Source organism: Ylistrum balloti, unplaced genomic scaffold (assembly GCF_031769215.1).
Source record: "Ylistrum balloti isolate Yb309-2 unplaced genomic scaffold, AGI_CSIRO_Ybal_v1 Utg370352, whole genome shotgun sequence".
Lineage (NCBI taxonomy): Eukaryota > Metazoa > Mollusca > Bivalvia > Pectinida > Pectinidae > Ylistrum > Ylistrum balloti.
Window position 1 is genome coordinate 39,019 of NW_026782251.1, and position 16,839 is coordinate 55,857.

At 34.6% G+C, this 16,839-nt stretch overlaps 1 protein-coding gene across 1 annotated transcript; it reads right to left on the minus strand.

Annotated features, from left to right (window-relative positions):
- Window positions 1–5,357: 5,357 nt before the first annotated feature.
- On the minus strand, window positions 5,358–14,552 carry LOC132553781 (uncharacterized). Its single transcript, XM_060218057.1, has 14 exons — window positions 14,441–14,552; window positions 13,800–14,009; window positions 12,879–13,118; window positions 11,555–11,715; window positions 11,002–11,124; window positions 10,453–10,564; window positions 9,534–9,691; window positions 8,922–9,023; window positions 8,324–8,398; window positions 7,314–7,437; window positions 6,634–6,743; window positions 6,189–6,365; window positions 5,774–5,879; window positions 5,358–5,440 (listed from the first exon to the last, which is right to left on the minus strand). The coding sequence occupies exons 1-14, from the start codon at window positions 14,550–14,552 to the stop codon at window positions 5,358–5,360; spliced, it is 1,893 nt and encodes a 630-aa protein (XP_060074040.1).
- Between the last annotated feature and the right edge of the window lie 2,287 nt (window positions 14,553–16,839).

Below are 16,839 nucleotides of genomic sequence, written 5' to 3' on the forward strand. Positions count from 1 at the left end.
TGTGTATTCCTAAATACATTAGCGTGTTTGAATTGAAGTTAACGTAGACTTCGTTTCGTTTGCCTTTTCAACGGACTTGTGAACATTACATAACCTTACATTTTTTCTTTATCTACAAGGATTTTAATATCTATATATATATATATATCCTTTACGGTATGATGAATGCAAATGCGTGATCTCTATAGAGTTAGGTTTACAGACCACCCATCGCAAAAAAAAACCAACTTCCATATACAAATTTCAGACATGCTTATTTTCATACACTCAAAACTCAGAGACAAGACGACCTCGAAATTAATCCTACACTAAAAATAAGCCCGAATATTCTTACTGAATAAATCTGCATCTGCCTATAACTAAAACGTATAGCCACCGTCTTATTTTCAAGATTGTGAGGTATACAGTATTTTATAAACTTCAGTTGACTCTATCTGTGCGCGGATCACCTTCACTCATCCTATTTAAACCTGTTTACCTCCATCCCCAACCCACCCACACTCCACAACCCTAACCCTAACCCCTGTTAATAAATTGTAGATTTATTTTGTTCGATATTTGTTTTAGCTTGTTTGCTTTGCTTCCGTTGTGGAATACATACGAAACAAAGTAGCCATTTAAACTTACTGTAATGTCCTCTAATTAAAATAAATCTCGGTCTACTAATAGGATACTAGATATAACTTTCTATGAGTACAATGTATACGAGTTGATAACGAAGTTTAGAGACTGTCTAACCGTAGTTTGAAGTAGACCGACTTTTCCACGTACTCCGTGTATAAGTAAAGACAAGATTGACCGAAGTCAAGGTTAATGTGATATCTGGATAGATTAGCATTACGTTATCATTATGTCAGTTTAGTAGTCCAGACATGTCTTTTTTCAATCCTCCTTTTTCATTCATACAATAGTATTATCAGGTTTTTCACATATATACAACTGCCAATGCTCTACACGCTAATTGGTATAAAATGCATTAAACTGTTATATATTCATTATCTCAAACCCGGTGGGGCCATGGAATATTTCGAAATAACCGAGTATTCGATTTAAGTGAGAACGAATGTTGTTTGTAAAGTTAGACAGGGACCGGCGAAATACTCTGAATTGAACGGGGTCTTCGAATTATTGAGTTCGAGATAGCGAGGTTCAACTGTATTGAAAAACTAATTAAGCTTATCTTTATAAAGAAAGCAACTGTGAAGCATCGAACACAAACGGATTTACTCTGTTTACCCTATGAACATTTGAAACGGTTCTTACGTGAACAAGTAGGTCATCCTTTTTTCCGTGAATCGAATTCCTTTAAGTACCACCAACAGCGTCGAGGTTGAAAAGAAAGGTTTCTAATTCATCCTTAAACAGGTTTTTATATCTAGTTTGCATAAAGAAGTCTTTTGGACTTGGACTGAAAAGAACAACAAGAAGGAAAATCAGGACTTAAGGCCCCGGAACGGTTGCATAAAGAAGTCATTTGGACTTGGACTGAAAAGAACAACAAGAAGGAAAATCAGGACTTAAGGCCCCGGAACGGTACAAGGAGGATATGACCATGTGTTAGAAAGTTAATAAGCAACGTCTTCATCTACCACACCTAGCAAGCAAATTTCAAGGCTGAAACATGAATTAATTATTCCCCGTTTTGTTCAAAACACATATTCATGGTTGCACGAAAGCAAGTGGGATAGCAAACGATAGGTAGGATGGCATAGTAGGAGCACAATCAGACTGATCAATAAGCCTTCATTAATCAGTCTTCATCAATAAGCCTTTATCGATACGCCGTTATTAATCAGCCTTTATTAATTGGTTTTCGTCAAAAAGCCTTCATTAATCAGTCTTCATCGATAAGCCTTTATCGATACGCCGTTATTAATCAGCCTTTATTAATTGGTTTTCGTCAAAAAGCCTTCATTAATCAGTCTTCATCAATAAGCCTTTATCGCCTTTATCGATACGCCGTTATTAATCAGCCTTTATTAATCAAAAAGCCTTCATTAATCAGTCTTCATCAATAAGCCTTTATCGATACGCCGTTATTAATCAGCCTTTATTAATTGGTTTTCGTCAAAAAGCCTTCATTAATCAGGCTTCACCAATAAGCCTTTATCGATACGCCGTTATTAATCAGCCTTTATTAATTGGTTTTCGTCAAAAAGCCTTCATTAATCAGTCTTCATCAATAAGCCTTTATCGATACGCCGTTATTAATCAGCCTTTATTAATTGGTTTTCGTCAAAAAGCCTTCATTAATCAGTCTTCATCAATAAGCCTTTATCGATACGCCGTTATTAATCAGCCTTTATTAATTGGTTTTCGTCAAAAAGCCTTCATTAATCAGTCTTCATCAATAAGCCTTTATCGATACGCCGTTATTAATCAGCCTTTATTAATTGGTTTTCGTCAAAAAGCCTTCATTAATCATCGATACGCCGTTATTAATCAGCCTTTATTAATTGGTTTTCGTCAAAAAGCCTTCATTAATCAGTCTTCATCAATAAGCCTTTATCGATACGCCGTTATTAATCAGCCTTTATTAATCAATCAGTCTTCATCAATAAATCTTTATTAATTGGTTTTCAATCATCTTTCATCACTAAACCTTCATCAATAAGCCTTTAACAAAAAGTCGTCATTAATCAGCCTTTATCAATCGATTTTCGTCAAGAAGCCTTCATCAACCGCTTTCATTGAAAAACCTTCATCTACAGATTTCATCAATAAGCCTTCAGCAACCTGTTTTTATCAATAAGACCTCATTTACCGATTTTTGTCAAAAAACCTTCAGCAACCGACTTCCATCAAAATGGCTGAATATATTGATCTGACATGAAAAAGGTTTCGGTTATCTTCACTACTTCGCGATTTGTTTTTCAAATCCATTCGAGCAAACAAGATTAATTAATACAAGTCTTGTTTCGGCCATTAGACATTTAAACATTTCGCTGGACAGATGTTTGGTCCAAGAGATAGGTACATTTTGTATCTAGAGGTAGGTTGTTATATCCCTTAACAATGATATAGGTATGTTCTGATAAGTATACCTCATAAACATACATTTATAAGTGTGTCACAGATACGAAATATCTGTTAGACCCAGATATCAATTTGTACATGGAGATAACTTTTCTCATATCAAAAAAGATTTTATCGATATACAACCTCGCCAATTTACTTTTCTGTAAGATCATACAACATGTATACAAGCGAATAGCAAATTTACGTATAAATAAGACTCAGTAGAGCCCATCCTCAATACTCCAGTGGTTACTCTTACCGTCGCTCTCTGCAGTCCTTAAAATTTTGTGGAAAAACTGAAGAAAGAAAAAGTTATTTCATTAATCTAGATCGGGTTTCAGGTGAAACAAAACTGACCAATCACAATTCTGATACGCTCCTTTGAGGACTGAAAGGAGTAACGTCAACGCAAATACAACATACTGTTATGCTAACCCGAAATTCGTTTGATGAACATCAAAAGATCAAATTAGTCCTGTCCAGAAGATGTTCCACATGAAAATTGTTGCCATGAAATGTTCCAGAGGTGCTGAGAGCAATAGTAAGCATAGCTATTGTATGGAAGATGAGTAGAGCCAAACAATGTAGACGAAGAGATGCACTAGCCTGATAATCTTATGGATTTAGTAATTTTTACATACCAGATAATTTAGAACAACTTCATGTACAAGTGTATATTATGTACCAAGTACTATGCGACTAAACTGAGTTGTTTCGTCCTTCTGTAAATTCAGATATAAAATTTGATATCAATGAAAACGAATGTAATTTTAAATATATCTATTAGCAGAGGTGTTAAAAAAGACATATCTCACATTTATTTTGTGTTTTAATGAATTATTTGGTTATACCGTGTATAGTTTGTGAAATTGTGTTTTAGTATATTTGTATCACGTGGTTCTTTTTCGTACAATCTTTACTCATCCGATAGCTTTGAGATCTGAAAAATAGTATTAGCACTTTATCGGACCGGAATATGAAGTGTTTTGTCTTTTAAAAGTTGAAACATTAACAGTCATCCTACCTTGAAATTTATTATAATTTTAAGGAAAACATGAAGTACCTGGTGGATACCTCAAAGGAGACCCATCGTGTGCCATGTAGAGCAATTACTTTGCCCATGGACACAACCAGGACACACAGATCTGTTCGTCTCACAGTTTTCAAAAAAATACCTGCCACAGGTACATTGTACATTGATGAAGCTCCAAACCACGTAACCCAAATCCTTACATGGTGTTACGAAGCGATATGTCACTGACTCGATAATTTTATGTCGTCACGTTAATAGCAAAATCAACAGAAACAAATGATATAAGAAACATATATTTTTTATTATCTCTCCAATTGTTTGAATAATTGATATATTAACAAAATTTTAAAACATTAATTTTTAAAGTTAAAGTTAGCAATATACACAACAGTGCTCAGTCATCCCCTTATAAAATACCTTAGTAGGGAGCTTAAGGAAATTTTATAGAATTGCAGTTTGACACACAGACCTACATCACGGAAGAGCTTCTAGTTGAAAGTTTTAGAGTAGCTCTCTCAAAAACAGTTTTCATTTCATTTACACAGAAATCTGCAACGGCTACTTATAGAATTACTGACATACCACATTTATTTGAAATATATATTTATGAACACTATTATTATCATCATAGAGCAGGAATAATTTTATAAGACGAAAGTAAAAATACACGATCACATTGGAGATATCGCAGATATTCTCCTTCGCTTTGTCATTACTTATCGGATATCCTTTTAACACACACTCAACACACGCGTTCGACTATGAATGAGGAAGTCATGTTTCAGCAATATCGATGTCAAGTCCCATTACTAAATTAATTATTGCAAATATTGTTTTTGTTGATAACACACCATTTGGGAGTCTTTAACACGCTGTGTAAAACCTGCCAGATCCACGGTTTTGATGTTGTTCCTATTGCAATGGTTTCAAGGATGAAGAGTCTGGTATGATGGCCTTCCTGATCACTGACAATCTGTTAACAGGGAAATATAACAGATGATTTTTCCTCTTTTCGTATTAATTTGTTTCAGTAAAATGGACACAGGACATTCTTACGATTTATCTAAAAAGAAATTTTGAATTTCTAAAAATTCCAAAGAAGTATGTTTAACAGATAACTGTCCATGGTAGCCAATATCAAATATTGTACATAAGACACAACTGAATAGCACAATTTATATAAATAAAGAGTCTAATAGAGTAGAACAAAATAATGCGGAATATCAAATCAGATACTGTTTATTCGATGTAAAAATAGTTTTTAACAATTAACCATTTTATAACTTACGAATGAATGTTTTACCTTTTATTTAAAGAAGAAGAAAGCAAGCACTCCTCCAAAAGCTGCTGAAACTATTGGAACAACAACTCCTACAGCTGCCATTACACCTATAGATAAAGGAGAGAATAACATTTGGTAACATGTTCATATCTTCTATAGAACGACCTAATATTTTCGAAATCATTAAATCATTAAATTGATTGACAATTAAGTAAACTATAGCTCATTTTTCATCAAAGACCACAGAGAATTTACAAGAATAGAATCAATCGAGGGAATTTTTTTCATCGAGGACGACCGCAACGTAATTTAATCAAAGAAATGTCACGTTCCCAAAATGCAAGCAATTTAGATTGTATGGAAGTTAGGGTTAACCCTAACCCTAAGACAATGGCTGACGATATACATCATTTAATTGTGTAAATTGCGATGGATCTGACCTGCTCCGTATCCGGACGATGACTGAGGAATGGCTTTTCCCGTCTGACTGTTCCACAGGTAAGTTGTTTCAATCAAACTCTGGGTTTTAGGTATCATACCTGTAAACTGTTACCAATAAACAATACACACACCTGTCAGCTATAAATATACAATAAGTACAATGCCAGCATAGTATAAACAATAGACAATTTCTTACTATAAACTATGACCAGTCACAAATAGGTGAAAAATTTACGATATCCAAAACGCATCAGATCTGTAAGCTATTTACAACGTATTATCATATTTCACCAGTATTTGGAATATGTATGACACACTCATGGTCGTTTAAAAATTGTTCCAATTAACTTATTGAATTAATCTAGAACAAACTATGTATATTAAAATTTAAAAAATAAAAGACATTATTCTTACGGACTGAAAGTTGTCAAAATGCATAGCAATGAAAAACTGTCCAGAATTGATTTTATTAATCAGAGCGCTTGCAGCTTGGGCTAGAGGTGTTTCCGCCTTGTATTTCGTGACATCTCCCTTTATTGGGGCCACGTCCAAGACTTCAAAACTGACGACGATATCTTTGTCGAAAAACACCTGGAAAACACAAGAAAAACTATTATAATATTTATCGACGCCGCATAACTCGCCTCACATCATAGTGATATAATTTCGCTTTATTATTATGTTTTCAGACAGAAATAGAATACAGTAATTGGAAATCCAAGTCCTTTCTCAGCATTTAGCTAGCTTAAATGAGTAATTTTGTACTGACGAAATGTCATTATGCAATATAGCCTTTCAAACGTATGCAAGTTTTTCCTGACTTCATTTCCTGAAATGTTATGGTCAGGGAAATACTTACCTGGATGTTTGAAACTCTGAGAGGCGACACAGACATGGTTTTTGTCAATGATACCAGGATGAAATATTTGAACTGATCAAGGTTGGAATCCACAACATGTGTGTATTGACCTGACAAAATCAACATATACTGTAAGTTACGTTGTATTCTATGTTTATTTATTCATTTTTTTGTGCTAATATTTACAACTAGGCACTAGTATCGCAATCCAATTGATTTTATCGATTAAAAAAACTGAATTATCTCAAAAGTACGTCAAGTTGTATATGCTGAACAATGGCGATGTTCGAAAGGATTGAAAAGTGATTATGTTTCTAGAGCTCAATGACCATTTGTAGATTGTTCTGACAAATCAGTGAGGTTGAAGAAGAAATTTGCGATTTAATAAGATGATTTTTCAGCTTTATCTAGAAAATTTTGATTACATAATAATGCTGGATCTCTGCAATGTATTGTAGATAATGTAATTTTCGATATTTGAAGCTCAGAATCAAAAATAGGATTAGATTACAAATATCCGGTTCCTTCGGGTGAATTTGACAAGAATAAACCACAATGATATATTACAATACAATTTTCAGTTTTGTAAAGAATCAGAGATCGTACAGTAAATTTGATTCATGAAATCGCCATGATCTGAGCATTTTGACAATCGGTGATTTCGTGACGTAAGAGCTTACCAGGAAATTTCATTTGGAACATCCTCCTGTCACGGCTGACATAACAAGCACTAACATCATACTTGAGGAGGTCTGGTACGCTGCTTTTAAAGTTAAACATGTGGTACTCGTAGCTCATACCAGCCTGTATAAATGCAAGAACCGATTGATTAAAAAGAAAAGGAATATCATACCAAGAGGAAAATACATGACAAAAAGATTTTTTCGTAGTCCATTCAAGCAGAAAGTTTGGTATGAGTAGACGAATTCCGGAGGGGAAAAAGCATCGTTAAATTTAACCTAATTTTTTTCAAATCGTTCAATATTTTCGCTTTATTAACGTATTTATATGTCCACGAAATAGTAAAGTGTTAGAACTGACATTATTTCTGTATAAGGAGTTCCCCAAAAAAAATAAAATGCAAATGAAAAAGTATTTTCTTAAATACCCTACCAAAATATAAGATATCACCGTACTTTACAGATTATATGGAATGTTTCATGTAATTTGGATCACTCAGTGATACATATCTACAATGCAACTTATCATCTAATTCTGATAAATTAGTAGTTAAAGGAATAAATTGTAAATATGATCCTTTATACAGTTACACTTATCAAAGGAAAATATTGGAAGGTATGAACAGTGAATTTCACACAAAACGCTATGTTTTTATACGTTAAACGTTAAAATATAGATTAAATTCAATATTGGCAATGTTCTCAACGAATTGATCAAGAGAAGGTAAGTGACGAGCACCTTGCAGTATATGCAATCGTGCCTAACCTGTCAACACTGAACTGATGCAAAATCCCCCTGGGTCGAAACATTGCAGGGTTAAAGAAGGAAAGATTGCTTACTGCATCACCCTAGAATTTGTTTTCTCTATATTTGAATTTTGAATGTAAATCTAATTAATTTGATTAATTAATATGCGGTGTTTTTTTCATAATTAAGATTAAATGACTCCAAAGGTTGTATTATTTCAGAAAATGTGATATATATAATAGTAAAATAAAAAAGTACTTACATTGGGAGCATCGATGTTCATCTGTATAGGAACACCTCCTTGTGACATTCCAGTGTTAATCTCAAACCAGTTATCCTGATACGAAAGAAAATCAGTTGTTGACCAATGTATGTTTACAATGTTTTATTCATTAGTAGTATAATTTGACTGTGAACGACAAAATTTAATGTTGAAATATAAAAGAGGTTGCAAAACCAGATATAGCTTGAGGACTGAACATTTAAATCATCAATTTGAATTAAAAATTTCCAATGTTAAAACTTTCTTGAATGATTAACTACGTTGATTTATCGGTGAAACACAGACAAAATATTAGATTAGAATGTGTTAAACCAATGAAAAACACCTAGACAAAAACGAAGGAGAGATAAGAGAAAGCAAGATAACAAGGTGCAATGATTCTAAAACTGAACTAAATTTTTAATATGCACGCTTGGTAAACATTAAAACATGCAACGAATCAACACACAACAAGTCTACGTAACAAAGAATCGAGTCATGTTTTAGGAAATCATTTCAAATTTGCTATGTTTTTAATGTTGACAGTTTTAACACCGAACGGTCTCGACTTTGTTCCAATACTTTTTCACAAACTTACCGTGGCAAAATACCACTGCCAAGTGGATGAACCTCCACTACCAGGAGGGTAGTTTGGTCGCTGTCCTACCCACGTGTCCGCGTCAATAAATCGAATCTTATTCTGCAATATAATATCCATTCTTCAAAACGACAAATAAAGAAGACGTCACATGATAAACAGATATAGAACGGTTTGTGGGAGCAGCACACTGCCAAGTAGCTGAACTCGTGGCTATAAAAACATCAAGAAAATGCCATCAAGTGAAGATAAATATAATCCAATTTCAAATTCAATAAAACGAGGGCAAAATACGAACACAAGAAATATTAACTTGGAGACTCCTGAAAAAGGAGAATAAGACCAGGTGTTCCGGAAGAGTAAATGTCTTCTTCCTCATTGACGACACCCGACATGTAAATCTTGATCACTCAAAGGAAGTAATGTCACGCTCTCAAATAAGAAAACACCTCAATAATCAGATGTCGTAAAAAAACGATCGAATGGTATGCAGCAGCAACGCCAGACTTTTTAGAATAGTAAGACACATCCGCAAAAGCAACATGCTTTGTAAACAGAAAGAGGAGGAGGAGAACTCAAAAAATAACTTTCTTTTCCTTATCTAGATCTTACCACTCCTTCATAGGTAAAGTTGATAGCGTTAAAATAGAAAAATTCTCGGGAACTTCTGAGTCGTAGTGTAGAGGCGCTAGCTTTGGATCCGTCAAACGTCAGGTTTATCGTTGTCACTGTGCAGTTACCGTGCGATTTATCCGTAATATAAGCAACCCCTTCAAACAAACAGAAATACAATTATATTATCCGTAACATTAGCTATCATTCCAAAAGAAATCCAATTATATTATCCGTAACATTAGCAACCCTCCCAACTAACAGAAGTCCAATTGTATTATCCGTAACATTAGCAACCCTCCCAACTAACAGAAGTCCAATTATATTATCCGTAACATTAGCAACCCTCCCAACTAACAGAAGTCCAATTGTAGTATCCGTTACATTAGCTATCGTTCCAAAAGAAATCCAATTATATTATCCGTAACATAGGCAATCCCTTCAAACAAACAGCAATCCAATTAATCCGAATTAATCCGTAACATAAGCAACACATTTAAACAACCAAACATTGTTATTTTTCAGTAACATAAGCAACCACTTCAAGCAAGCAGGAATCCTATTATATTATCTGTAACATAGGCAACCCCTTTAAACAACCAAAAATTATGTTTTTCATCAATAACTTAAGCAATTCCTTCAAGCATGCAGAAATCCTATTATGTTATCAGTATCGAAGGCAAACCCTTGAAACGAACAGAAATTCTATCAAACATTTTGTGCTCCAAAGTGCTATCAACTTGGCTGTATGATAATATCTAAGAATGTTACATATCTAGAAAGGCATATCATATGCCCTTTACAAAAGGTTTAAAACTATGTATATTTGTAAAGTCCATAATCAACACGGTTTTTTATCGTTTATTTAAATGATATCTAAATCGGCCTTGTTCCAATGATTATGGTTGTCGTAACTTACCAGTGTTAAAATCGTGCACTTCTATAAGGTCGTTGGTTCCGTATGGACTATTTTCCATGGGTGAAGGTCGGTGTGTATATCTCACAAAGTTGTTGATGGAGTCATAATATTCCTGCAAATCATTTACAATACAATTTGCATACGTAAGTATCACTTGCATATGCCAGATTCTAGAAATAGGATTTTTGTTCATAGAAAAGGAGATAGGAACCTGAATATGAAAAAAATAGAGTTTTCGGCGATATATGCCGTTCTATATATGCTGACGTCATCATTAGTATGAAATCATGCGTATAACGCTGCCAATCACTGTCCCCTCCATAAGTGAGGATATTACAATATCAGGTCGATACATTCTTATGAGAAAAAATGTTGAGTCTGAATATTATTTTTAGTTTCTTCTTTTCACGCTAAAGAAATTCAAAACTATAAAGTTCAATAACAAAATGACCCGGCGCTTTAAAATTTGTAATCTATATCACCTGTATACTTAGATAATAACCGTGATGCTTTGCGTCAGTTGACATCAGATATTGGCGCGCTACTTACCGTCATGTAGGAGACAGTACCGAGCGTTTTGTCCACTACTTCCACAGTAAAGCTGAACGCGTCTGACACACTCGGGACATGTTTTGTATTCACACGGTTAGAACAAAGCACTCCTGGGGGAGTCTGAAATCCGATACATACATATCTACAATTAGTATACATGACACAGGAAAATATCAGGCGTTTCCAGTGTTCGTCTTTCGTTCTGTTCTCGTCCCTTTGATATCGTGACCAGACATTATATTCCGAAATCATCCATTAAAAATGAGTTTGAAACAAAACCCTTCGGACAAAAGCGCAATTTGTACTCGAAATAGATATCGAGGCAAAACCCCGAGTTATGTTCATAATTGTAGATGAGGAATATCTATTTCGTGAGAGTGAATATCAAGATAGTTTACGTAAGAGTTTGTATGCCAGTGCTTAAGCCTTAGTCTGTATGTCTGTCTGTATACGTCTCAGCTTACTTATCTCTTACTAATCTGTCGAAGGTTTCACTAACCCTTCTGAACTACAAATATTACAACAGGAAACAAAAGTAAAAAAAAATTACCTGGAATACCACGTCAGGTGGACTTCCAATCCTGAAATGAAAAATATCATAATAATGTTCAATTGGTCGAGGAGAAGATGTAGGCTTGTCCCATACGGCTCCTTTAATGTATGCACCCACAGGTACTGCTTGACCGACAGCTGTGTCCCATTCTGACGCCGCTGTAACGAACAAATGATTCGTAATATTATCACAGGGGTCGTTAAAACGCAATCAAATCTTTATTTTACAGAATATCAGACGACCAAGTTGCTACTAGTCCATCAGGCAAAAGACAAGACTGAGGATCTCTATATTCCGACAAGCACAGAACAATTGGCATTTGGCACTTTTTGAAAAGTAAGAGGCCAAGAGCCTTCGCAAAGAAATCTAAATATCCTGATCAATCACCTGCCTGATCAGTCTGTGCTACATGATTTTATCTTATTTCCTTAAATCAATTTTTGTATCAATGTAAACATTACACCAAATCTGATAACTCTCTACAATTTCAGCAATTCAAGGTATAATTATCTTTAAAAATGCATAATTTAAACTCGTGTCTTAATTGCCTTTTTATTTAATATGCAAGTCTTGTTTAAGATCCTATATTAATTTCAATATCTTCTTATCTCTGATCTCATTTATTGCTGTGTTGTTGTACTCTGATAAAGTCTTTGTATGACTGTACTGTATTTAACTCTAAATTATCAAAAGAAACTTTTCACCCGTATATTTATTGTACAGTCTCCGATTTAAAGTCGTTTTCATACCACATCTTTGAGGTAATTATAACTCACACGAATTCGTGTTCTTTGGTAAAATAAATGTATATATAACGTAGAAATGAAGTATCTGCTATTTGGTGTGTTGTATGATAACTCTTACAGTCTGTTAGAAGCAAATCAGATGGTGAAGTTACCGTAAAAAACTTTAATTTTCGTGGGAATATATTTTTGTTTATTTCAGTTAATAAATTATCTTAACCCGCCAATTCTTATATTCTCAAAATGTTAAAATTCGTTTAATTTGATTAATTCAACTATATTTATGCCAGAAATGAAGAGTACAGAAGAATTTTTTATCTATTTTTTTCATTTTTGAGATAAACAATGAAATTCAAGCCCAACAAAAATAGTAATCGTGTAATTTACAATATAGGGGACGGTAGTTTGAGATGTTTAAGCGTCAATAAACTAATTCAGAGAATAAACTTTGGCCCTTTCCTGAATCGGTTGAAGGGAGATTTAACAATCGATATTTTGGGGAAAAAATGCCATCGTACAAGACTGCATTAATTAATATTACTAATTTGTAACTATAAGAAATCATTATTAGACTGCACCTGAGAAATACCAGTAAACGGTCATTGTGGCGTCAAACGTGTCCCAGTATTGACAAGATTTCCATACATCGACAGCAATCCCTCTAACCATTGACCTGCCCATGTAAACCTCTTTAGCATCTGTCGTGAAGTGAAGAGCTTGACCAGCTGAGAATATATGTCCAGACGAACCGGTCTGTGTCTGGTATCCAAACAGGAATCTCTGGTTAGAATCGCTCAATTTTGAAGCCGTACAGAGAGCTAGAAAAAAAGGCTTATTTCAGAGATGTTCCAGTCTGTAGTAGTAATAGTACTGCTATGTATTCGATGGTTAATAAGCTATTGAGAATAAAACATGATTTCTTAATTTCTCATCAGACCTATCTGAACAAATTTTAATTCTTGATTTTAAGTTTAAAACTTCACTAATTAATCTTGAGAGACCTACATATTAATATAAACTTTCGTTAAGGTTCTCAAGTAACCACACTATCTCTTTGGAAAACATTCATCACGCAGGTCAAATAATTTTGTGCGCTATAAGCCATAAGCTATATAATAGAAGACTTTCATCTGCAGATCGGTTTGTCTTAGAGTTTTGTTCTGTATAATACATTCTGTATCAGTTTATGTATTATTGATTTATCTATTTAGTTGCTGCAAATCAATAGATTTTGAGAATACTTTTTTTCACGCACTTACCTCTTCAGACATATTCGCGTATACATGATTTTGCTAACGATGATTTAGAAATGACTTTCAGTTCACAAATGATGAGCTATTAGACATATGTAATCTGATATCGATAAAAGATTTTTTTCTGTACAAATAATCGCGAGGGATTTGAATTCGTGATTGACTCTCTTCTTTTAACGCGAAAATAAAACCCACGCGATATACAAGTAATTTACAGTATTTGTTTGTTTGTTTATCTATACTTACATAATGTTGGAAAGTATGAGATGAATTCATTAATACTGTAGTCGTACCACGCCATGTATGATTCGCCGTCCTGGTACTGAGAGAGAGCGCCTCTGTTGTTGGTGTTGTCGAAAAACTCGTGCATGTCAATTGTCATATTCTTATTTTTAATCGTACACTCTATGTTAGCGCTGAACTGTTCAGGAATGGTAGGCTTCGGCACGGGAATAACTGGTAATATATTTAGATAAACAAAATATCTTAACATATACCACATCAGGTTGATATTTACCCATTAAACAACCTGATTTAAATTTGATTTGCATTGAAAAAATAAATCCTTTATAAAATCGATTTCGAATAAAGTAGTTTATTATGGATTAAAATCAGATGTAGTAGTCTGTATATTTTATTGGTTCGTTTCGACATTCAATCAATCAGTTTCCATTCACTAACTCCATACCCAGTTTGTCACTGGCTTGTCTCGTCAACAATCCGGGAACTTTTCAGGTGGTTGTAAAGTTGGTGTTTTTTTTTATCTATTTATTTATTTATTTATTTCTTCCGGTAGGTGCTACCAGATCATGGTTTGCCATTGGCCTGTGCCATCAACAGCCAGTTTATGTCTTTATCTGTTTATTTATTTATATAACATTACTTACCACCCGCAGGTGCCACCGGATCTTGACAAATAGAGCTATCTTTGCCATGTTTCGCCACTTGTCCAACTACGGCGCTCACCACGAATGCCAGTAATAATACTCTGGTTACCATGGTGATAGTCTGCTGTTGAAAATGAAGAAAGAACAGGATTATTTTCTTTGCCAGAGACATATGCAGATCTTACCAAGTGTATCTGGTTTTGTTTAACTCTTTACTAATTCGGTTTAATTGAAGAAAAAAAAGCAATATATCTTTACATGTTGTAGTATGGTTCACAGCGCACGAGGGGTCTTATTGTGAGAGAAATCAGATGTAGCCGTGTTGAAATCAACAAAGTCGGGTCGATGACTACATTTTTTTCACTTACGATCGCGGAATCGAACACATGACCGCGTAGGTGACAGACTCGGTACAACTGCACCACCCGACAATGTGAATGGTACCAGCAGTGGGGACTTAGATATTTCAGTAGCTGTCTTGATAGAAACGTTGAAGACATTTCTAGATGCACTCAATTACCAAAGAAGATATAAAGTCACAGTATTAAATGTCGTACGTAATGGTTACTTGTGTTTTGTAGGATCCAGTCAGGTTTTATCAACCAAATATTTCCGTACTGAATGGGTCGATTTCATGTCGGCCATGTTAGATCTAATCACATGCTGTATTTTCGCTAAATACAATAGACATGCATATGATTATACGTATTATTATGCCGTGATTAGAATATCAAAAATGAACAATATGAATATATAAATTGACATTTGATTGATGTAATAAATTGATGATGTTAATATACAGAATAAATATCATATATTGACTTACCGTGTCTCTGATGGTTCGTTTACACCCCAGGCGCCGTACCAAAGTCCAACTACCCGTTTATCAAGAGATCGTGACGCATCATTCAGGTTCATATTGTAGTTACATTCTTGGACACGCACTTCGCTCGTTATACAAACGTATCAATTTGATAAGATATCGTGAAAAGCTATCGGATGGTTGACAACATTCAGTCTGTCGAAGGTGTGAACCTAAATAGCGCAGATAGAATACTCGGTTTTTTCCACGCCTGTTTCGAATGACCAATGCGATCTTATGCCGTAACACGTTGTCCGTCCTTCGTCCGCCGACTATTTAGAATCCTTCTTCTCCTGAACGAATAAATGTTTTGTCAAAATGTGGTCCAGAGGGGCAGGGCCTTAAAAATCCTTAAATCGGCAGTAAATTCAGTAGATAAAGCAGTTTCAGATGTATCATTTGAATGATACCGGCCCTTTCGGCCTCTTATATATTGTCCAGCATCCCATGGTCATTTTAAGTATAGTCTCCACTATATGTGTAATGATCTGACGTGTCTAGTATGTGTTATCGGAAGGGTGCGGTTTGTTCAAGTAAGACTCCAAGCGTGGGCACGGTATAGGTTAGGTTCTGGATTACGGAAGGCGTACATTATTCCCCGAATTCTTTTAAGGAAATATTGCTGATAGGGCATCATGAAATTTATCCAATATTGGGGTTGGTGTCCACCATATCTTTTTCACTGGGGAGTCCATTAAGGATGAAACAGCTGTATGATGCATTTTAATTCATTGTTTGGCTCTACTGTACCTTACTCTAAATCTGTTGAGAGATTTTCTGTTTACATGATTGTCTTTTGCACGATCTATCAGATATCATGTGTCTTTATTAAAAAGCAATCACAAGAGGCACAATGGGCCTGCAGCGCTCACCTGGTATATATGTACCAGCCACGTATCATCTAGTTCACAAGAAGTCATTTAAAGGTTTTAACAAATTTAACCTCTGTGACCTTGAACATCGGTCAAGGTCATCTTTTTTTTCAAATTTTGTTGGGGTTCATCCTAGGAACATACCAGTCAAAAAGCATGCCTCTAGGACTTTTAGTTCATAAGAAGTCGTTTAAATGTTTTAATAAATTTGACCCCTGACCTTGAATACATGTCAAGGTCATTTGTTTTCCTTAACTTTGACGGGCTTCCTCACAGGAACATGTGTCTTTATGATAAATCAATTAAATTTTAAAAGAAACTGACCAAAGACAGACATGGGATTTAACAGTTAAGAATAAAAAAGGGCATTAACTCTTCCTAAAATTGTTGAGTTTACAACACCCATGAGAGCACAACTTCATGCTATGATCTATCTTTTTAATCTCTCTGATATAGAGTAGAAAGCTTAGAAATAAAGGGTGATAACTCTTCCAATGATTGTTTAAATGTCAGTCTTTCATTTGCTTACTGTGCTGATTATCAAACCTATCAAACTTCAAACAGGTCATCTGAAAACTTGAAAGACGAAATTTTTAGACAAAGTTTTAAGTTCATCATAGGGACAAATGGAAAACACTCTAAAATGTCCTGTCATTTCTTGAAAC